We start from the raw sequence: 25,160 nt of genomic DNA, 5'->3' as shown, positions 1-25,160 counted from the left end.
GGTTCCAGACACATATTGCTAGGACTGTAGCATTTTGGTATAATCCATACAGAAGTGTAACAAAAATGCTCGAGGCACTGAATTGGATACCCTTTGAAGATAACTTAATTTCTGCGAAACCCTGTTGGTTAAATTTAGAGAACCTGTGTTTGAAGAAGACTGTTATGCTCCCTCCAACGCATATGTCGTATAGGGATCACGTGAATACGATGACATATATTAGGGCGCATAGAAAGGCATAGAAACAGTAATTTTTCTCTCCTTCAATATGCAAAGGTAATCAGACACAGAATCACAAATATTTGTGTGAAGTACCCTCCGGCATGCACTGTACAGTGGCTTTTGGAGTACATCTGTAAATTTAGATGTAGTCGCCTAGGAACATTTTGCATAGCAAATTTTTTTAGTATTAAATATACAGTACATTCATATTAATCTGACCATCGCCTTTGTTCGACGTCAACATGCAATAGCCACTCACTGGCGGCAGGTGGCACTACAATAAACAGAACTCCGTCTGAAGAGGCCTCGGAATGCTCAACAGTGCTAACCGAACGGAATGTGATTCTCAGCCGATAGGCGTCACTGGATGGAAGGGTATGTGCTCAGCAGACCGCTGTCCCGGTCGTTCACAGCTTTCGTGACCGGAGTCGCTACTTCGCAGTCAAGTAGCTTCTCAATTGGCTTCACAAGAGGTGAGTGCACTCCGCTTGTCAACAGCGCTCGTCAGACGCGGAGGGTCAAACCATCCAAGTGCCGGCCAAGACCGACAGCCCTTAACATCGATGATGTTCAAAATGGTTCAAATGGCTCTGAGCACTATGGGACTTAATATCTGAGGTCATCAGTCCTCTAGAACTTAGAACTACTTAAACCTAACTAACCTGAGGACATCACATACATCCATGCCCGAGGCAGGATTCGAACCTGCGACCGTAGCGGTCGCGCAGTTCCAGACTGAAGCGCCTAGAACCACTCGGCCACACCGGCCGGCATCGATGATGTGATGGGAACCCGTTGCCGGCAACACTGTACGTGAAGTATATATAAAGCATGTCCAGGGATGCAGAAAATACTGCAGTCGATGTCGTGATGCGAAAACGGAGCGATTTATCTGACGTCACGAGGTGACTATCAGTGGCTTTCGGGCCAAGGATGGAGATATTTCCGAAGCAGTTCAGTATGAAATCTGTTCGCGTGCCGCCATGGCTAAAGTGTACCACCCATGGAAAAATGGCGCTATGCATTACCGTCGCCGAGGCAACTGTGTAGCACCACAGGCCATACATCACAAGGATGAACGACAGCTGCGTGGATGTGTACGGACAAATAGACGTGCAACTGTTGAGCAACTGACCGCCCAGACGAGCGAAGGGCTATTAACAATGTTCGCCGGCCGTTGTGAATGTGGTGTCACCGCCAGACACCACACTTGCTAGGTGGTAGCTTTTAAATCGGCCGCGGTCCGGTAGTATACGTCGGACCCGCGTGTCGCCACTGTCAGTAATTGCAGACCGAGCGCCGCCACACGGCAGGTCTAGAGAGACGTACTAGCACTCACCCCAGTTGTACAGCAGACGTTGCTAGCCATGGTTCACTGAGAATTACGCTCTCATTTGCCGAGACGATAGTTAGCATAGCCTTCAGCTACATTTGCTACGACCTAGCAAGGCACCATAACCAGTATAGATATTGAGATTCTATTAATGTATCATCAAGAGCGATGTTCTACAAATGTGGATTAAAGTTAAGTATTCCAGAAGCTACGTACTTTTCTTTATAGCATTCATTACGTATCCTGTTTCAGACCTCACGCCAGCCTGCGTGAGTTTAAGCGCGTGCCGTTCGGCTTCCTCCCAGTGTGTCTAGGCTGTCTTGTCTAGACAGAACAGTGAACAAGCGGTTCTAGGTGCTTCAGTCTGGAACCACGCTGCTGCTACGGTCGCAGGTTCGAATCCTGCCAGGGTCATGGATGTGTGTGATGTCCTTAGGTTAGTTAGGTTTAACTAGTTCTAAGTCTAGGGAACTGATGACCTCAGATGTTAAGTCCCATAGTGCTCAGAGCCATTTGAACCAACAATGTCTCCTCAACGACCGTTCAGCGATCATTGCTGCTTATGGGGCTCCGCAGCAGGCGCCTGGTCCATGTGTGCTTACTGACTGCAGTTCGTCGGGGACGAAGACTGGAATTTGGACGCCAATACCGTGCCTGGATGCCCACTGAGTGATGACAGGTGGCCTTTTCAGACGGATCACGTCTAACGCCCCATTGGACAGATGGCTGTTGGCTTTTATGGCACTGCAACGATCGTCAGAAAGGTGCAGAGCGGAGGAGGGAGCGTTATCGTCTGGCGAATGTCTTTGCGGCATTCGCTGGGTGATATTGTCATTCTGATACGCACAGTGAATCAATATATATATGTATGCATCTATCCTCCGGGACCATGTCTATCCCTACAAGCAGTTTGTTTTCCCTCAGCACGCATCTAGCTGCAGGAAAATTGAATGTGTCACACAGCTCGCAGTGTAGGTGCAAAGAGTACCAGAATGCATTTACTGTATTCCCTGGCCATCAAACTCCCTGAAGTTAGACCCATCGAGAATCTGTATGTCCACCTCGATCATGCCGTTCGCGTCATGGATCCTCAATCGAGTAACATAGCGCAGCTTTCCACGGCACTGAGTCAGCGTGGCTGCACATCCCTATCGTTACCTTCCAGAACTTCATTAACTCTCTTCCTGCACGTCTCACAGTAGTTTATTCAGATTTTTGACAGGTGATCACGTTAATGTGGCTGAACAGGGTGTTATCTCTTTTGGAAGCAAAACGAAATCAACTGCAATAAAATTAGTCCTCTCCATCGTAAACCGCTTGGCTGGAAAACATCGATCATGTGAAACCTGCGCTCTTAACTTAAAAAATCCTAAAAGACATAAGCTAAAGGGAACAAGTAAAACCTGTTTCTTAATTCACTAAGATTTATGTAAGTACAAAATTAAAAGTCATTGAGTCATATTATATTAAGAGAACATATGTTTTTGGGTGGGGTCCGCCTTTAGCAAAACGCAATTTTGTTTTTTGTCCCAGACATGTTTCACTGCAGTTGCAGCATCATCAGTGCGTTTTTTATGTTTATGGCTGTTAAACATAAGGAATGTTCTTTACAGTTTAAATAATGTAAATATTAGTTTCTAAATCGTAATTACAGTTTTTTGAAGAGCACATAAAATTGTGTATTCATACCATCTGACTACATAGTGTGTTTTTCTGCTGCATTACGTTTTTACAGTGTCTGTTTTTCTTTACAGTTTGTCACCTCCAACTACATACAACTTAATGTAGGCACAATATTTACGCAAAAATTACGATTTCTAAACTGTTACGGCTATGCCTGAGATTAACAGGTTATGTGAAAGGTTGTGTGTGCGTGTGTGTGTGTGTGTGAGTGATCTATTTACATTATGTTTCACTTACGTTTTTGCGTAAATATTTTGCCTACATTAAGTTGTATATAGTTGCAGTTGACAAAATGTAAAGAAGAACAGACACCGTAAAAACGTAATACAGCCGAAAAACACACTATGGGGTGAGAAGTATGAATTTTATGTGCTCTTCAAAAATCTGCAATTACGATTTAGAACTAATTTTTACATGTATTTAATCAGTAAAGAACATTCCTAATGTTTTAACAGCCATAATAATAAAAAACACTGATGATGCAGCAACTGCAGTGAAACATGTCTGGGACAAAGAACAAAATTGTGTTTTGCTAAAGGCGCACCCAAAAACATATGTTATTGTTAAAAGAAACGCAGACAAAAGAGGTTCAGCTTCAAGATGATTGTATTCAGATAAATAACCAGATTCGTGACCCGACATTCATGTTGCCAAACAAAATTTGGCACCCTGTCCCGGGCGCAACGTATGATACAACTAAATTGCTAAGGACAAACGCCATTACGTAAGAAAATCAGCACAAAATTTAGGAAACTGTAGTCTTACTTTTCGGGAACCTACGTCTACTTTATTCGTCAGCAGACTGACGATAAGTACATTTACAGACAGTTAGTTTTAACTCGATAGTGTGGCAATAACTGACAAGGTTGTGAATCATGACTTCAGTCTAGATAAAATACAGAGCTATAGCGAGTATGAGGGAAGCAGGAGGTACTCACAAGAAGCCGTTCCAGAACCTGAAGATGAGCAGCAGCCAGAATGAGTGCGAGAAGCTGGAGAGGACGGTGCACGCCGAATCCGCCACCAGCGTCAGCAGCAGCACGGTGCGCCGGCCGCGCGTGTCCGCCAGGTAGCCCCACAGGTGCGAGCTGCACAGCATGCCTGCACACACCAAGCAACACGTCAGCACCGCGTGTCCGCCCTCCGTGTCAAATGTGCGTCCACCACGGCGAGATGCACTGCACGACTGCAGAAGTAATATACGGGTTGGTTACAATTAAAAGTGCGGCTACTCACAGAGGTCCAGAGTGGGCTACAATTACCGTATGGCAAGGAAACTTGGCAGCGAAACTTGGTAGATATTCTCATGCATTAATGCAAAACCGATTTACACTGAAAAAGCTAGTTCCAATTGAGGCCACAAGGTGAAAATGTGGCGCTGTGAATCAAGAAAGACGTATAGAAATGTTTCCGTATGTAATACCTTAAGGAAAGGGTCAAACAAGTGAGAGAGGAATAATGTTGATTTTAATACCAACCGCCGCTTGCACAATTTGTTCAATATAAGCACAGGAGACGTCGGCGATATATTGCATCCGTAAAACGATGTGGGCAACAGTTGCTCGCAGTAGTTTCGGTGGAATCTGGGGTGGCTGCAGTGGCTCTTCGTGTTCAACATGCGGTTTAACAGTACCCCAGATTCGGCGTTGCTGTATACTGGCCTTCAGATCAAATAGAGACCAAACGTGTCCCTCGTAAACGCGGTCTTTTAGATATCCCCAGAGCCAAAAGTCACGTGGATTCAGATGAGGTGTTGTTGCAGGCCATGCATGTGGTAAACCTCTGAAGATAACACGTATGTGGAAGGTTGTGTTAAGCAGATCTTGCACTGGGCGAAGCGACATTAGATGTTGCCCCATCTTGCATCAAAACAGTGGTTTCCACGCAGTTTCACTCAACCAAAGCAGGAATTACATCCTGGACAAGGAGGTCTACACAATGTGCAGACGTCACAGTCCATCTGACAGGCCTTCTGGGTGTATTCTCATGAACAAATAACGGACTGATAATACTGGGTGTTCACGAAGTCTCTCCGCAGTGCCGTATGATTGTTAGCCGCGGCCGGCCAGAGTGGCCGAGCGGTTCTAGGCGCTATAGTCTGGAACCGCGCGACCGCTACGTTCGCAGGTTCGAATCCTGCCTCGGGCATGGATGTGTGTGATGTCCTTAGGTTAGTTAGGTTTAAGTAATTCTAAGTTCTAAGGGACTGATGACCTCACAAGTTAAGTCCCATAGTGCTCAGAGCCATTTGAACCATTTCTTTGTTAGCCGCGCGTGCCGCATGATTGTTCGCCTGCCTCGGTTACCTCCCTTCAAGTGGACTCTCCCAACATTCCACTGTCTCGTTTATCTTAGCCAACGTCAGTAGTATCGTTGGTGTGTGTCGCTACGTGTTGACGTTTAAGTTTAGTTCCTTTGTTCGTTTGTTTCGTTTTTGTCACTATTATAATGCTAACCATTGAAGAACGTGTTGATCGTTTAAGTTTAGTTCCTTTGTTCGTTTGTTTCGTTTTTGTCACTGTTAAAATGCTAACCATTGAAGAACGTATGTTTTTAGTCGAACCAGTGTTCAAACCTGGCAGTAAATACAGAGTTTCAGTTCGTCAGACATTTAATTCAGTTTTCCCGGAGACAACACTCCCATATCATGATACTGTGCGAGATTTGATTAACAAATTTCGAAGTACGGGTTCAGTGACAGATGCACCGAGAAGTGGTCGTCCTAGCGTTTTGTCTGAGGATAAACCACTCGATATTTCCGATAAAATGTCCATGAATCCGAACAAATCAGTAAAAAAAATTCGCCCAGGAAATCGATGTTAGTGTCGGAACGGCCCACACAGCTGAAAGGAAAAAATTAGGACTTTTCACATACAATGTGACAGTCGAGCAAGAATTGAAAAATGGGAGCATGGCAAGAGACTGCATTATTGTCAATGGTTCAAAAATTTCGTTCAACAAAATGGAAGGGATATTCTTAATTAAACGTTTTTCACTGATGAGGCGTGGATTCATTTATCCGGGTACATGAACTCGCAAAATTCTCGTATGTGGAGTACTGCAAATCCATTGTGTATTCATGAGGAACCACTTCATTCTGTGAAGATAGGAGTTTGAATTGCAATTTCTAGACGTCGGATTGTGGGTCCCATATTTGTCAACGAAACGATAAACGCACAACGATACTGCAGTGATATTCTGTACCCATTCATAGGAGAACTTGTGTTAAGTGAAATACTGAACGGTTATTTTCCACAAGATGGTGCAATCGCGCATACAGCTCGCGTTTCAATGTCACTGCTTGCTGATGTTTTTGGTGATCGCATAATTTCACAGGGATTTTGGCCTCCACGATCACCTGACCTAACACCACCAGACATTTTCTTCTGGGGTACAGCGAAAGCAACTGTCTGTAAAAACCGTCCAAAATCCACCGATGAATTGAGAACTGCAATATCCACTTTCACTGCTTCTGTTACAGAAGAAATGTTACAGCTTGTGTTTGGAAACATGATTAGACGAACTGAATTGTGTATTCATCAACAGGGGGGACACTGTCAACATTTAATCTGAAAATTTGTACGTAAAAATGAATATTTAATAAACTAAAAACTGAGTTTCATTTCGGTATATTCACTGCGGTATACGGCACGCGCGGCTAACAATCATACGGCACTGCGGAGAGACCCATAGAAGTGCTTGTGAATCCACACCATACAATTCACATCGGCGGGTGCAGTGGCTCTTCGTGTTCAACATGCGGTTTAACAGTACCACAGATTTGGCTGTTCTGTGTATTCACTGCACCCTGCAGTGTAAAATGTGGCCGGCCGGTGTAGCCGAGTGGTTCTAGGCGCTTCAGTCTGGAACCGCGTGACCGCTACGGTCGCAGGTTCGAATCCCGCCTCGGGCACGGATGTGTGTGATGTCCTTAGGTTAGTTAGGTTTAAGTAGTTCTAAGTTCTAGGGGACTGATGACCTCCGATGTTAAGTCCCATAGTTCTCAGAGCCATTTGAACCATTTTGTAAAGTGTGCCTCGTCACTCCATAGAATATTGCCCGGCCACATGTCGTCAAGTTCGATCTGTGCCAGAAACCGAAGAAGAAATTCAGGACGTTGCTGCGGATCATGAGGTTTCACTTACTGTACCGTTTGGATTTTCTGCTTGTGCTACTGTAAAATAGACCTCAAAACTTTCCGTACTGTTGGTCATCGGATTGACAAGTCCTCGTGACACTGCAGGGGCACTAGCACTACCCGGGGCACGTGCTGCATGCTTACTTACAGCAATAGCAAAGTCGTCAGTAGCCTCCACCGGGATAGGACACTTCCTCCTTCAGGTGCCACACCAAGCTCACACGTGCTTTCGAATTTCATTATGATTTTTTTAAACCAATTAACGACATCGGGCCTCTCCTCAGGCCTTCCAATCGGCGATACTTCCTCAATGCAGCACTGTAATTGCTGCCGTTCACATAAAACAGTTTTGCTTGTCAAATGACAACTTGGACGTCATACCGTCATACAAACAGTGGTGGTCTCAATTGAAACTAATTCCCTTTCCAGTGTAAATCGGTTCCGCGCTTCAATTGTAACAGCCCTGCGTATTATTAAGATAAAGTAGGCGAACGGTGCGCACTTAAGCAACAATTATTATCTTGACACATTCGTAATAAGTCACTTAAAATCAGCTGTATGTTTCTCTCATTTTATTGTACTAAATTTAAATCTAAAAATAGTACAATGAAGTTCAGCTGCAAATATCAAAAAGATGCAATTGCGCACGATTCTCCACCCATGGGTGACCATCTGCAGTGGTTTAGGAATTATACGCTTCCGAAGCGAAGGTTATACTAAATATATATGACTGGAAATAATCGCTGCTTAAACTATCTACCTAATTCTATTAGGAAATTAGAATTTTGAAATGTTTTTGAATAGTAAAAGTGGAATGTGCAATCATTTTTATTTTCATATTTTTACATTTTTTGAAATGTTCCTTTCTTGAATAAGCATTCATGAAACATAGTCTTGGGATGTTTTCTCCGTTACACGCAGTATGATCCTATGCGGAACAACCAACACACCTGGACCACAACCTGCTTGTCTACAGATACAGTATCACACTTTAAGTTCTTTACTAACTGTAGGCAGTGATTGCACTGCACCAGTAAACTGTTTATCTTAATCATCGTCATTGTCATCATCACAAATACTTGAACCATGCGATACTTCCGATAATTCTGATCGTTCCTCCTTACACCTGCTTACACCTGGCTTTCCTTTTCACCTGCTCTGGCTGCTCCTTAAAGCATCCACGTTGAGCTATCCCCTTCTTGTTCTAGAACCCAGTCTATTGTTTGTTTTCACTCCTTACTTTCCTCTTCCTTTCAAAGGGGTAGAGCACGTGTCCTCTGTTACCGTACCATTACCCCAGTCTATCATTTCATACTAACACGATCAGATTCTCTTTGTTACACTGTTTACAAATCCGTGCAATCATATAATGAATTACAGGTTTTAATAACATATTCCAGATAAATGCAAATCAGTAATAACTATAAGCTTCCCTTCTTATTTCCTCTTTGCTGAAAATAATAAGAATCTAGGCTGCTTATTACCTCACGCTATCCATAACTCAAATGGCGCATATCTTCTTGTTCCTGTTGACGCTAAAGATGGCATCTGTGGCCAAAAGTCGTCAACTTCACTACCTTCAGATACTGGACGCGTGCGATTACCCGCTGCACAAAGTACCGTACTCTCCCTTACACCTCACCTTAAAGTCATCTTTTACATGTTCATCACGTGCGAGATGCAGAACGTGCTTGTGGCGATGAATAGCGTATCTACACATTACGGTACTGCACAAGCGATGCGCAGCATGCCTCCAGAAAAAAAGTTGCATCACGACAGATGACATTACATTACCCGCATCTACAGAAAAACGTTCTATAGGTGTGAGATGTACGGCATTCCTACAGCAAGGATTGACAATGTTTCACCTGCAGAATGGTCATCAAGTAGGTTCACAGGCGCAAAACGTACTGCATTCCTGCTGTTGTGAACAGCGACACGCCACTACTTAAAAAGCTATGCACGAATGATCACGGCCAGGGCCGCCACTAATTAAAAAGCTATGCACGAATGATCTCGGCGAGGGCCAAATACGTTACCTGAATAAAGATGCCTCCAAGAACATCTACAAGTACCAGGTGTAAATCTTGCCTGAGGTAGCAAACTACACTGTGTCGGGGAACAAATTATTAGTTGACCACAATATTATTGTACCTGCGAGTGAAGGCACTTCGGTATTTCTATCGCGGTATTCCAAGATGACTCGCTGATCCACTTGAGCCGGCCGTGGTAGCCGAGCGGTTATAGGCGCTTCAGCCCGGAACCGCGCTGCTGCTATGGTCGCAGGTTCGAATCCTGCCTCGGGCTTGGATGTGTGTGATGTCCTTAGGTTAAGTAGTTCTAAGTTCTAGGGGACTGATGACCTAAGATGTTAAGTCCCATAGTGCTCAGAGCCATTTGAACCATTTTTGATCCACTTGATATCTGCACAACTGTCTCGAAATCACTCACAAAGCGATGCGTTTCCCCTAGTCACCACTGAACTTGTTTACTGCTACGTCACCGCGTGTTTCCGATAACAGCCGCAGGGGTCCAAATGCTGTAATATCGTGGTCAGGTAGTACATCTTCGTATCGCTGCCCAGATGTCCGACTGGTGTTGTGATAGGTGTGAACTGGATGGCCGCAGCAACAAGACAAACTTCTAAAACCATTCATTGTATCATTCTGCAGTGGACTCCTGCATCCATCACTCATACTTACTGACTGCCGGTCCATAGTGTCCAACAGGGACACCAGGTACTGACAGTACACCTGTGGACTGTTAAATCGTCCTTACCGCTGTATTTAACACAGTATAATTGTACTATTTAACCTGCCAGGGTAGCCGAGAGCGCTAATGCGCTGCTTCCTGGACTCGGGTAGACGCGCAGGCCCAGATCGAATCCGCCCGGCGGATTGACGACGTGGGCCGGTATGCTGGCCAGCCTGGATGTGGTTTTTAGGCGATATTCGACATCCCGCTAGGTGAATACCAGGCTGGTCCCCACGCTCCGCCTCAGTCACACGACTCGCAGACTTTCGAAAACGTTCACACTATTCCGTGGCTTACACTAGACGCAGACAGCCGGGGAACACTAGTTCCGTCCCAGGGGAGTTCGGGGTGGCGCCAGGTTGGGCATCCGGCCACCCTCTGCAGTTAACACTGCCAAATAAATAATAACACGACCGTCCCCGCGTTGAATCGGGACGAACTCCCCAAGGAAGAAGGAAAGAAAAATTGCACTATTTAGTGTATGGGAGATTCAGCTGAGCCTGTCGTTCCATGCAGCTTCTTTCCTACGTTGCTATACCTGTCATGAATTAACGACTAAATGCAGATCGGCACGTACGTTTAAAAAAAATTTCACAGACTGAAACCGAACTCCACCAATAAAATTTAGGTGGCCGTTTAGTGACATTTCGTGGGTATTTTGGTAGAAAAAACTCTTGCTCGCCGGTAGCTCGTTACAGCGTAATACTTAACCTACTCGGTTTGTTATCCCATTTACCTTCGTTTCTATAAAAATGCCTTCAGAACAGTGAAAAAGCATGTAACACGCAAAACCAAAATTTATACACTAAACACACAGTAACGCAACAACCTTGATACGAAACAATTGAGAGAAGTATATTGTGAAGTGGTCGCCGTTTAGAAAAGGGTTGTGACGCTCTTCCTTTGGATTCAGTGAACCCTGTGCGGAATGCCTATACGATAATTCTTCATCAGTATACTTATCCCTACCGTGTGTATCACAATGTACAACTAACACTGCGAGAAAAATAAACCGGAGACAGAACCGAGCAGCACTGAACCCAAACTTTAGGCCGAAGACTAATCTGAGCATTACTGTTGTCAGCAGTAAGTATCTCGCGTGAATGGAAAAAGTTTGCTACCAAAGAATACACACAGTGCATTCCGTCAACGTTTGCATTGTTGTGCAGATATTTTCAGAGTGATACAGACAAAAAGATAGATTGAGGTGAGAAATCAAACGAAACGCAATAACTTCGTAACTAGCCTCCGGAGACCCGGCCTCTAATACCAGAATACTCAGAAAATGTCCCCAAAAAACCCTTGAAATTTTGTCGGTGAAGTTCAGATTCACCTTAAATACTGGTGCACATACTAATGTCATAATATGTAGGATGACTGCATTAATGTTCTTAACCTAATGCAATTAACCTCGAATCCATTTTCATTATAGGTAAAATAACATTAACCAATACTGGTCTCCGAAGATATCAATTAAAATGGCATAGAAAGGCGCTCATAAGTAATGTGAAAGCTCAAAAAAAAAAAAAAAAAAAAAAATCCGCGATCACGCTGACCACAGTTAATAGAAGTTAAATTAGTTTAGTACGGGGTGGAGGGGGAATATCAATATATTTTCGTTTGGAGGCACGTTTTGTCATTGAGCATATGGAGCGATCAGAAGGCAAATCGTAATCGTCCGAGAGCATCCAATACACAATTTAGAGAAGTGACTTTGAGAGATTTTTCTCGAATCCCTACTCTTCGCACACATATCAAAAAAAGTTTTGCATCACCTCGGTTCAGAGAGCTCCAGAATCTGTACAGAAAATTGGAATAGAGATCAGCATAAACATCATTCCGCCCTTTTTATTGCTCATGAAAACCATACATTGCATGTTGTACCACCATACAGTGAGACCTTCAGAGGTAGTGGTCCAGATTGTTGCACACACCTCTACCTCTAATAGCCAGTATCACGCCCTATTGCATTGATGCACGCCTGTATTCGTCGTATACTATCCACAAGTTCATCAAGGCACTGTTGGTCAAGATTGTCCCACTCCTCAACGGCGATTCGGCGTAGATCTCTCAGAGTGGTTGGTGGGTCACGTCGTCCATAAACAGCCCTTTTCAATCTATCTCAGGCTTGTTCTATAGGGTTCATGCTTGGAGAATATGCTGGCCACTCTAGTCGAGCGATGTTGTTATCCTGAAAGAAGTCATCCACAAGATGTGCACGATGGGGGCGCGAGTTGTCGTCTATGAATACGAATGCCTCGCCAATATGCTGCCCATATTGTTGCACTATCGGTCGGACGATGACATTCACGTATCATACAGCCGTTGCAGCACCTTCAATGACCACTAGAGGCGTACGTCGGCCCCACATAATGCCACCCCAATACAGCGCGGGACCTCCACCTTCCTGCACTCGCTGGACAGTGTGTTTATGGCGTTCAGCCTGACCGGGTTGCCTCCAGACAAGTATCTGACGATTGTCTGGTTGAAAGTACATGCGACACTCATCGGTGAAGAGAACATCATGCCAGTCGTGAGCGGTCCATTCGGCTGTTGTTGGAGTCATCTGTACCACGCTACATAGTGTCGTGGTTGAAAAGCTGGACCTCGCCATGGATGTCGGGAGTCTAGTTGCGCATCATGCAGCCTATTGCGCACAGTTTGAGCCGTAACACGACGTCCTCTGGCTGCACAAAAAGCATTATGCAAGATGGTGGCGTTGCTGCGTTGCTGTCAGGGTTCCTCCGAGCCATAATCCGTAGGTAGCGGTCATCTACTGTAATAGTAGCCCTTGGGGAGCCTGAGCGAGGCATGTTATCGACAGTTCCTGTCTCTCTTTATCTCCTCCACGTTCGAACAACATCGCTTTGGTTCACTCCGAGATGCCTGGACACTTCGTGGTACAAACTAACAATGTGGACGCGTTCGAATCGCAGTATTGACCGTGATAATACAAAACGAGCTGCCCTTTTTGGCACCCTTTCGATATCATCCGTCAATCCCACCTGGTAAGGATCCCACACCGCGCAGCAATATTCTAACAGAGAACGAACGAGTGTAGTGTAAGCTGTTTCTTTAGTGGACTTGTTGCATCTTCTAAGTGTCCCGCCAATGAAACGCAACCTTTGGCTCGCCTTCCCCACAATATTATCTATGTGGTCTTTCCAACTGGAGTTGTTCGTAATTTTATCACCCAGGTACTTAGTTGAATTGACAGCCTTGAGAATTGTACTATTTATCGAGTAATCGAATTCCAACGGATTTCTTTTGGAACTCATGTGGATCACCTCACACTTTTCGTTATTTAGCGTCAACTACCAACTGCCACACCATACAGCAATCGTTTCTAAATCGCTTTGCAACTGATACTGGTCTTCGGATGACCTTACAAGACGGTAAATTACAGCATCATCTGTGAACAACCTAAGAGAACTGCTCAGACAGTCGCCCAGGTCATTTATATAGATCAGGAACAGCAGAGGTCCCAGGACGCTTCCCTGAGGAACACCTGATATCACTTCAGTTTTACTCGATGATTTGCCGCCTATTACTACGAACTGCGACCTTCCTGACAGGAAATCACGAATCCAGTCGCACAACTGAGACGATACCCCATAGGCCCGCAGCTTGATTAGAAGTCTCTTGTGAGGAACGGTGTCAAAAGCTTTCCGGAAATCTAGAAATACGGAATCAACTTGAGATCCCCTGTCGATAGCGGCCATTACTTCGTGCAAATAAAGAGCTAGCTGTGTTGCACAAGAACGATGTTTTCTGAAACCATGCTGATTACGTATCAATAGATCGTTCCCTTCGAGGTGATTCATAATGTTTGAATACAGTATATGCTCCAAAACCATACTGTAAACCGACGTCAATGATACAGGTCTGTAGTTCGATGGATTACTCCTACTACCCTTCTTAAACACTGGTGCGACCTGCGCAATTTCCCAATCTGTAGGTACAGATCTATCGGTGAGCGAGCGGTTGTATATGATTGCTAAGTAGGGAGCTATTGTATCAGCGTAATCTGAAAGGAACCTAATCGGTATACAATCTGGACCTGAAGACTTGCCCGTATCAAGCGATTTGAGTTGTTTCGCAACCCCTAAGGTATCTACTTCTAAGAAACTCATGCCAGTTGGTGTTTCAAATTCTGGAATATTCCATTCGTCTTCCCTGGTGAAGGAATTTCGGAAAACTGCGTTCAATAAGTCCTCTTTAGCGGCACGTCCATCATCAGGAAGACATAATTATTAACCAAACATACGATTTGTAGCCTGCATAGAATTTTCAGGGCAACCTATACAGCGCTGTCCTGCAGTGATCACAGACTACTTTTTCAGTTCTTAACTGCACAATTCATTTTCGATTGACAGAAGCAAGAGGAGACTATCAGTCTGTAAAGAGTGAATAGCACAGGGTAAATACGGCTCACGAAACCAGATTTTGACTAACGAAAAACAGTTTCACTAGTTGCCTAGACAACAATTTGAACAAATCATCTGTTTCGTCACTTTAAATAAATACTTCTTAAGATTACGGTATATTCCTTCGAAACGTATAGTGCAAAGATTAATAAAAGTGAGTGATCACAGTTAGTTGTGAACTCGAACTGATACTCGTACCAAGCACGTTTCGAACTATCCTAGAATATTCACCTTCAAACTTTTAGATGTTGTACTGAACTGTACTGAATTGATGGTCTAATTGGACCAAACTATTTTGTGATCAGCCTGCCCATTCTTAGAGTATCAAAGCAATAATACTTTTCTCAGATGAACTAGATTGGCAACCAAATCGACCCTACCTATGTTCATGTTGTTGTTGTTGTGGTCTTCAGTCCTGAGACTGGTTTGATGCAGCTCTCCATGCTACTCTATACTGTACAAGCTTCTCCATCTCCCAGTACCTACTGCAACCTACATCCTTCTGAATCAGTTTAATGTATTCATCTCTTGCTCTCCCTCTACGATTTTTACCCTCCACGCTGCCCTCCAATACTAAACTGGTGATCCCTTGATGCCTCAGAATATGCCCCACCAACCGATCCCTTCTCCTAGTCAAGTTGTGCCACAAATTTCTCTTCTCTCCAATTCTGTTCAATACCTCCTCATTAGTTATGTGATCTACTCATCTAATCTTCAGCATTCTTCTGTAGCACCACATTTCGAAATCTTCTATTCTATTTTTGTCCAAAGAATTTATCGTCCATGTTTCACTTCCATACATGGCTACACCCATACAAATACTTTCAAAAACGACTTCTTGACACTTAAATCTATACTTGATGTTAACAAATTTCTCTTCTTCAGAAACGCTTTCCTTGCCATTGTCAGTCTTCATTTTATACCCTCTCTACTTCGACCAACATCAGTTATTTTGTTCCCCAAATAGCAAAACTCATTTACTACTTTAAGCATCACATTTCCTAATCTAATTCCCGCAGCAACACCCGATTGAATTCTACTAAATTCCATTATCCTCGTTTTGCTTTTGTTGATGTTCATCTTATATCCTCCTTTCAAGACACTGTTCATTCCTTTGAGCTGCTCTTCCAGGTCCTTTGCTGTCTCTGACAGAATTACAATGTCATCAGCGAACCTCAAAGTTTTTATTTCTTCTCCATGTATTTTAATTCCTATTTCGAATTTTTCTTTTGTTTCCTTTACTGCTTGCTCAATATACAGATTGAATAACATCGAGGAGAGGCTACAACCCTGTCTTACTCCCTTCCCCACCGCTGCTTCCCTTTCATGTCCCTCGACTCTTATAACAGCCATCTGGTTTCTGTACAAATTGTAAATAGCCTTTCGCTCCCTGTATTTTACCCCTGCCACCTTTAGAATTTGAAAGAGAGTATTCCAGTCAACATTGTCAAAAGCTTTCTCTAAGTCTAGAAACGTAGGTTTGCCTTTCCTTAATCTTTCTTCTAAGATAAGTCGTAAGGTCAGTATTGCCTCACGTGTTCCAGTATTTCTACGGAATCCAAACTGATCTTCCCCGAGATTGGCTTCTACCAGTTTTTCCATTCGTCTGTAAAGAATTCGTGTTAGTATTTTGCAGCTGTGACTTATTAAACTGATTGTTCGGTAATTTTCACATCTGTCAACACCTGCTTTCTTTGGGATTGGAATTATTATATTCTTCTTGAAGTCTGAGGGTATTTCGCCTGTTTCATACATCTTGCTCACCAGATGGTAGAGTTTTGTCAGGACTGGCTCTCCCAAGGCCGTCAGTAGTTCTAATGGTATGTTGTCTACTCCGGGGGCCTTGTTTCGACTCAGGTCTTTCAGTGCTCTGTCAAACTCTTCACGCAGTATCGTATCTCCCATTTCATCTTCATCTACATCCTCTTCCATTTCCATAATATTGTCCTCAAGTACATCGCCCTTGTATAGACCCTCTATATACTCCTTCCACCTTTCTGCTTTCCCTTCTTTGCTTACAACTGGGTTTCCATCTGAGCTCTTGATGTTCATACAAGTGGTTCTCTTATCTCCAAAGGTCTCTTTAATTTTCCTGTAGGCAGTATCTATCTTACCCCTAGTGAGATAAGCCTCTACATCCTTACATTTGTCCTCTAGCCATCCCTGCTTAGCCATTTTGCACTTCCTGTCGATCTCATTTTTGAGACGTTTGTATTCCTTTTTGCCTGCTTCATTTACTGCATTTTTATATTTGCTCCTTTCATCAATTAAATTCAATATTTCTTCTGTTACCCAAGGATTTCTACTAGCCCTCGTCTTTTTACCTACTTGATCGTCTGCTGCCTTCACTACTTCATCCCTCAAAGCTACCCATTCCTCTTCTACTGTATTTCTTTCCCCCATTCCTGTCAATTGTTCCCTTATGCTCTCCCTGAAACTCTGTGCAACCTCTGGTTCTTTCAGTTTATCCAGGTCCCATCTCCTTAAATTCCCACCTATGTTCATATGGAATGTAAAAAATGTAGAATACTGTAGGGATGAAACTAGGTATAAAAGAAGAGTAAAGTACCGTGGAGTAGGGAGGAATTAATCGGGCCTTCTGCAACACACTCGCGACACCTCTCTCTCCCATCCAGTCATTGTAAAATACCACTAAGAAGGTAGTCAGGTCAGTATAATATTACTAGGATTGCAATGAAGAAAAATAGACGAAATAGCAAGTCAGGATCTCAAGCCGACCTGCCAGCAAGGGGCAGGCGATGGCCCTCTGTGACAGAATGTGCTGGGAAGCGACCAGCCAACCATACTTGGAAGCCGGCAAGACCATACTGTCTGACCTTCAGGTAAGATTATACACGTCGCACAGTCGGATAAAGTGTAAAACCTGGTCACCTGCTTGAACGTTATTACCCAAAATTTTGCGTAATGAATATTGTTTGCCTTATCGTGGAAAAAATAATCACTCTTCTCAAAATGTGCGGCACTGATGAAGGAGGACCACAGTGAAAGTGGAGCGACTTATTTAGAAACGTGTTCATGAGTAGTTCTAATGAAGCCAGTGGGGATAGGCAAAGAATATTAGACTTTCGGTGAGACATTCTGTGTGTAGACAGCCCCGCAGTTGTAGAATATTTTATGTCAGTTTGTTCGGAGGTTCCACACCCTTTTGCCGGCAGGAGTGGCCGAGCGGTTCTGGTCGCTCCAGTCTGGAACCGCGCGACCGCTACGGTCGCAGGTTCGAATCCTGCCTCGGGCATGGATGTGTGTGATGTCTTTAGGTTAGTTAGGTTTAAGTAATTCTAAGTTCTAGGGGACTTATGACCACAGCAGTTGAGTCCCATAGTGCTCAGAGCCATTTGAACCATTTGAACCACACCCTTTTACATGACGCTAGGAGTTGTCAATACAGGGTTGTCCGTAAGTTAGGTTTCGGTAACTTCGATTCGAGGCGTCCATCTGCGTTGCTTCCTTGGTTAAATGATCTATTGTCCAGGAACTCTTGAGAAATAGCTTCGGCCTTCCAGTGTTTTGATGCACAGAAATCAAGTCGTGAATGAACAATTCCATTTGGTGTCTTTCATAGTACTGATTCATAGCTAGTAAACCGCTCAAAGAGTAGCTGCAAGTGGGGAAAGTCTCACAGGAGCATGTGGAGATGTATCAATGGGTTTTTATAAAGGCTACTGGTACTTTTGTAAGGACACTGCATTCCTATAGTGGGGATGTTGTTCACTACCTAGAGAGAGAGAGAGAGAGAGAGAGAGAGAGAGAGAGAGAGAGAGAGATAGGCATTGTCCATTCGGCCATCAACGCATAATACATCAATGTACGTAATTTCCGAAATCGGGAATTCGTTCATCCTTGAACAAAAAAGTCATATTAGAATATATTGTTTTATCTTTATGTCTTTTGTGCTTAAGGATAGATGTTGACGAAGTCAACACATCTTGACGAAGTCATGGGCTAGGTCCCCGTCAAGAGAATGTTCGTCTAAGCCTGTGAAGAGGTTCCGAAAGATCACTTGTAGTTTAGAGAGGATGGATTGTGCACGAAGTAATATCACGACACTAGATCGAGAGCGTATTTGTGGTGGTTGTGTCCTTCTATCTTCCAAGAAATCTGATGGTTCGGATGGTCTCTGTGACTACATGTATGGACTGCGAAGTTAACTAATAGCTGGAGTCGCTGCAGCCTCTGTTATGAGGCTATTTACGAAGTTCATCCGAAAGGCGCAGGATATGTCTCACCGCACAGTATGGAAATGGGTTTAAAAAGATGCAGCAACGATAGAACCAGACTTCCATAGTTCAATCGAGACAGGATAAGAGAATTAGGAGAGTGAAGTGACCAACAACTCAGAAGAGTTGCTGAGGCGGCAACAAGCGGTAATCGGTATGCATGCGTCATCATGCGTACCCAATATGTTTCCAAAACTCCGCGCATAAAAACGGGATTTTCCGGTTCTCATACCTCAGATTCTATTGGTGATAAAAAGATAGGGTCAAGCGTTCTGGATAGCCCTTGGGCTAGCGACCATTTATATAGCCAACAGAATGATAGTTTTAGTGTCGTTATCCTACAGCACAGAGTCAAAGTATGAATATTACACACTTCCTTCTGCTGAGGCCAACGGCAAAATTAGGGTGAAACTTTTTGCATTTGATGTGGTTTAGGGTGGGCTTGATGGGACTTATGGAGGCACCATTAGTTCATGGAGGCTTCCTCGGACAACCCCACAAAAAATCTTTTTTCTTTATTATTTTTCGCCGTCACCAGAGGACCGAAAGTTACCCGAGGATTCCAAGCCGGCTATGCACAGCAAATGGCTGAAATCTTGACGCTATAGTCCTAAGATCCCGATCTCTAACAACCTTGAAAATTTTCGATATCTTTCGAAATCTTTACTCATTTCCAAGATACAGAGGCTCGAAACTATCCTACTTGTACACTTAAAATCAGGTGTGAGGCGAAAACGGAGTAAATAAACTGGCGTAACACAGAGGAATATATCGTGGCGTATCTCCTTTATCATCTGGAAACCCCATGCTGTAGTACTGAAGTACATGCAAAATTCTTTTCCTCGTAAAATCTGGTCTGGAAGGTAGAATTAGTCTTGCGTTAGTCCAATTTCATATAAGTAAACTATCTAAATATTACTGATATTTCTTTTCAAATGAGTTACACACCCTGCTGCAGCAGGGAAATAAGGGAAACAGCGGAAAGATGCTCCTGTCGGAGCATAATAATTGCGAATATGATTTTGTTTATTTAAAAGACCGTGACTGAAAAGTGAGCTACCGGCTGCCTCGTTCTACTTTCCTCAGTACCTTTAAAAATTTTCCGAAAAATTTTGACATGTGAATATTATTGCTCTTTTTGTGCTGAGAGAAAAGAGGCCTGTGGCATTGGGAAAGAGACCCAAAAGTAATAAATACCGGAAGATAATAGTCAGTGGCAGTGTTATACAAAGAGCGAAGGAGACAATGGCAGTGTGAGAGAAAGGAGGACTGAATAGTGGTGGAACGTCGTTGACAGTAACAGAAGAGTTCTAGGAAAAGAGTGAAGGAGAAATGCCAGGGGGGGGGGAAGGGGATGGGGAATGAAGAGAAAATGGAAGTGGTTGAGAGCCAGCGATAATTAGAGACAGAATATATGACAATGATAACGAAGAAAAAAGAGAGGTAGTGGCATGCGCACACAAAATCACAGCGTAGATGAAACTGAACAAATTAGAAATACATTGACAGTTGTTTAACTGATGTACAAAACGGACTCGTAACTAGGAAACCGCGTTGTGACTCATTTGAACCCCTATATAAACATTCACATGTGGTTTCAGAAACCCCCGCACTTCTACACATCCTGTAAAAAAGAAGTCTTTATGTTGCTACATTCATCGGTTTTTCAGTTCGACGAACTGACAGATGCATTTTAATCTGTTATTCCCACAGTTTCATTACATCTATGACTTTGCTTCCACCGTTTTGCAAATGATGACGGAAACGACAAGTGGTGGTGCAGTTGATAGATCGTAAGTGTCATAAAATAATACTGATGATGATGGTGGGGTCCCATACACCGAGGAGCGTAGGGAACGATGCAGGAGACTAGGCAAGGTCCTAGCGGAAGTGGTTTGTCATTGCCTTCCTCCGACCGTAGCTGGATGAATGATGATGAAGACGACACAACAACACCCAGTCATCTCGAGGCAGGGAAAATCCCTGACCCCGCCGGGAATCGAACCCGGGACCCCGTGCGCGGGAAGCGAGAATGCTACCGCAAGACCGCGAACTGCGGACATAAAATAATATTAGGCATTTGGAAAACATAATACCATCAAAATGTCGGTCCATTTGTGATTGAAACATAAAGTTATTCTCGATTGAATATGTCACCTTACGAGTCCAATTCTCACCATTTGCGCGAAGTTTTAATTTTCTGCTTTAATATGAATAGATCTGCAGCTGAGGCTCATAAAATGCTGGGTAAGACCCATGGTGAGGCACCTGTTCGTGAAAGAAAGTGCAAAGAATGGTTTCAACACTTCAAGGACGGCGATTTTGATGTCGGAGACCAGCGTGATGGTGGAAGAGAGAAGGTTTTAAAAGCTACTGAAACTGACGGAAACAATCACAGAAAATCGCTATCGAAAGTAACTGATGTGTCTGAGCCGAGCACTGAAAGATAATCGGCCGCATTACAGCGATAGACATGAAAAGGCGATTTTGCAGCATGGCGACAGTGCTCGAACTCTTGTCACAAAACGCGTCAAAACGATACTTGGAAACGTTGAAGTGCCATCCCACCCGCCGTATTCTCCAGACATTGTTTCCTCTGACTACCACCCTTTTCCAATCAATGGCACTCGGCCTGGCTGACGAGCGTTTCAGATCATTTAAACGGATCGATACATGGATCCCCTCAAACGACGCTCAGTACATCCGCCGCTGGATTCGTACGCTTACCGAAAGATGGGAGAAAGTTGTGCCCAGCGATGGCCAATATTTTGAATCGTAAATGTTTTGTAAGTTCTTCACAATAAAGCCTTGAACAATGAGAAAAAACGACGGAAGCAAAGTTGTAGACCTAATATGTATGTTGGGTTTGTAAAGAAACCGGTTTCACTCAATGATGACAGTGCTGTGGCCTCTCCTGCCACTTCCTCCAGGAGTAAACTCTGACTATGGCAGGACACTAATAACGAAAACTTACGGAGATTAGTGCAACAATTCTATTATCATATACTACCCTACAGTACATAGCAATGCACACTGTTTGTTTACAGGGACTGTTCAAAACGTCTTTTGCACTGGTCAGTATTGTTCGCCTGCAGGGGCTCTGGATCATAATATGAGTACTACGTATACATTTACGGCTGAGTGTATAATGCTTCCATATCCGCTGCAGTTCCATTACTTCGATTCAAACTCAAACAATGCATTTTGTACTACGCGCTGCTTCCCCAGTGGGAAGGCGTGCCGGTCCCCAGCACGATTCTGCGCGGCGGATTAGTGTCGAGGTCCGGTGTGCCGGCCAACTTGTGGATGGTTTTTAAGTCGGTTTTCCATATGACTCGGCGAATGCGGGCTGGTTCCCCTTATTCCGTCTCAGTTACACTATGTCAGAGCAATTGCTACGCAAACACTGTCTCCACGTACGCGTACACCATAATTACTCTACCAAGCAAACATTTGGGGTTACATTCGTCTGGTATGAGACGTTCCGGGCGGGGGGTGGGGGGGGTGGAGGGGGGATGTGTCCTCTGGGGACCGTAAAAATAACCCTGGGTTTGGTATGGGGCGGAGTAGGGGCACGTGGACTGATGTGTCCTGTTGTGGGGTTGTGAACCACTGAGGGCTCCATCGTTTCTAGGTCCAATACGCAATACACACACACAGTAACCTGTATTGAACATTGTTCTTAGAATATAATGGCAACACAACCAACACTAGCACATGTCTAAAGTATGACTAACCATTGTGATGCTGGACAATGGGTCTGTTCTGTAGCGCCTCATCGCTGCCTTGTGAATGGAGTAGAGGTAACACGAGATATATAAACACGACATGAATTGTATTACGTGCTCAAGAATCCCAGATGATTGACGTACAAATTCATCAGCTACAAACAGTTTAACTGCGGTCCTTATTTGCACAAAATAGGCTTACTTTTGTCTGTCGGTCGCGATCGTGAAGTCAAGAGAGGGACCAAAGAAGCAACAGGACATTTGTGTTTTTATGTTTTTAATTAAATTTATCTGGCGTCTTGCCAACAGAGAGATGCCAACAGAGAGAATTATAAGCCAATGGAAATTCTTTCTTTGCAATTAAGACACTTCTCCCCTATTACATACATTTGCTCAGGTATGCAGATATTGCATGTTTTCCTGGTTGGTGACAACAGCAATCATATGGGCCTTCATCATTACAGGGACATTATCGCACTCGCCAGGTCGCGACATCTGCCAAGTGCATGGTATGACTTGATTACAGTCAGTCTAGATATAATAACGTATATGCGTACAGAAAACATTAATCTACGAAGAATGTACTAAATCTACTGACGACGGTAGTACAATACGTCATGTACCTTACATGACATATTGTACTACCGTCTTCAGTCATGATGCCAACAAAGGCGTAAAAATTTTCATGTCACTGTTGAGTAGGGTGATTGGCCAGTAATCACACGTCCGTGATCACTCATGCAGTTTAGGAACAGGGATAATGACCCCATCGAGGAAAGTGGCTGGGATCGTCGTTTTGGAGACGTCAGTTCACGACAGATGGACGTCCAAGCAGGTACCAACAGATAGCTAAAGACACTTGCGAGATTCGAGGGGAGGCATCAGGTCTGGGCGACTTATTGGTGGCTTCCACCTTAAAAGCGTTTAGGACTTAATCGATGGTCACGTCTTCCTGAAGTTCTTGAGGTGCATCCTCGGGGATGGCGTTTACAGTGAGTGCTGCTACCTCCCCAATTACAGTTGGGTGATGTAGGAAGGCAGCACACAGCTCGGTGGAATGGGAATGGAAAGTGTGAACAGTGGCGCATTACGTAGTATATCATCATTCTTCTGCATTGGTGAGGTTGTGTATGAGACCTCGACGTCGACATCAGCGTTCTGCGACGAGGTGGCACATCGATGGCATATCATGAGACATTTATTCATGGGTGGAGGACCTGACAAGGGTACCTTCCAAGTGTCATCATATGAGTGAAGTGATCCGCACTTCATCATGATGCACTATCACATGATGGATGGGAGAGAATGCCACCAAAGTGCAGTCACATAGGATCGAGTAGTAAAAGTCCATGCTGCTCGCATTCCAAGCCTTGATGTCTTTGCCATATCCTATCAGTTCCCTGTGTAGAGCCAGTTTTGCACAAAATAGGCAACAGTATAAGGTGGATGACTAGGCAGGGTGACATCATCGACAGGGAGCCCACGATGCCTCAGCAGTCAGTCACAGTCAGGTGAGGAACATTTAATTTCCACACGCCACGACTCTGCCACACACACTGGCGGGTGAGTGCGACATCGCAGAGGCAGCCCTCGTGGTCGGAGACAGCCAGAAGCCAAACTTTAGCATGTCAAGTGTCGCCAGCAAGGGAACATGTGAGGTAGATGTGGTCGAGGCGACTGTATGAGTGCGTCCATGTAGTATGTGAAACCCACGTGGGTGCCATGAACCTTTGTCTGTGTGTCGATAAGCTGAAGTCGGGTGATGATGACAAAGAGGGCCACAGACAGGGAATCTTAGGGAGTTCCTCAGTAGGCCCTTTTGTGGAGCTGATATCCCCACCAAGGACCAGATCATCTAGGCAACCCTCAAAAAGCGGCGTTATTACTTCAGCAAAGAAGGTGTGCTGTTCGCGATGTCAACTGCAGACAGGCGGTACATATACATTTAGGAGCAGATGGTGAACAGTGTGCAGGCCATACCCCTAGCATTAGGAAGGTACACTACATCTTCAGCGGGGAGTCCTGCATGGAGGACGATTTCCAGTCCACTGCCATTGTCAGAAGCATGTAAAATGTGGGCCATGTAGACAGTAGGAGTGTAGATATCAGCAGCGATCACTTCTTGGAGGGGAGGCAATGACAGCATCAGCAGTGTAAATCGTGTCTCTGAACATTTACAATTTATGTGGTGCCTGAATCGTGGCCAGATTAATCGTTGCAATGCGGGAGTGTTTTGAACATGCTACCCTGTTAGCAGGGAGGATCATGCAGAGATGTCTAGCTGGCATGAAATATCCAGTGCAGCCACTGTGGTCGCAGTCATTGGTGGAAGCGGGTCAGGCGCCACATTGGGGCATTCCCAGACAGGTGGGCCAGCACCCTGATCTGCTCTGTTGTCTACATCATCATCCCAGGAGATCGAAACCAATGGCAGTCGTCGCACCCATCGAGGGATAGGGATGGTGGGATCTGGGAAAATCCCTCCAAGAGATCCATCACTGTCTCTTGGGATTGCAGGATACTCCCCAGATAGAACATCAGGAGTGGCCTCTTACGTCGTCGGGATGGTTGAAAGGAGATCACTATATGGTATCTGGTCCACTATCTACGATACCTTGTGAAGGAGTGTGTCGTTGG

At 44.4% G+C, this 25,160-nt stretch overlaps 1 protein-coding gene across 1 annotated transcript in view; it reads right to left on the bottom strand.

Moving 5' to 3' along the window:
* Positions 1-25,160, bottom strand: part of LOC126188593 (synaptic vesicle glycoprotein 2A-like) — a 137,181-nt gene that overhangs the window by 69,889 nt on the left and 42,132 nt on the right. The window contains exon 4 of the mRNA XM_049930198.1: positions 4,177-4,339. Within this exon, the coding sequence (XP_049786155.1) occupies positions 4,177-4,339 (163 nt within the window). The remainder of the gene's footprint in view (positions 1-4,176; positions 4,340-25,160) is intronic.

The sequence above is a fragment of the Schistocerca cancellata genome, chromosome 1, assembly GCF_023864275.1.
Source record: "Schistocerca cancellata isolate TAMUIC-IGC-003103 chromosome 1, iqSchCanc2.1, whole genome shotgun sequence".
NCBI classification, from domain to species: Eukaryota; Metazoa; Arthropoda; class Insecta; order Orthoptera; family Acrididae; genus Schistocerca; species Schistocerca cancellata.
The sequence above is the reverse complement of the archived record's forward strand: the minus strand, read 5'-3'. Positions and strand labels throughout refer to the sequence as shown.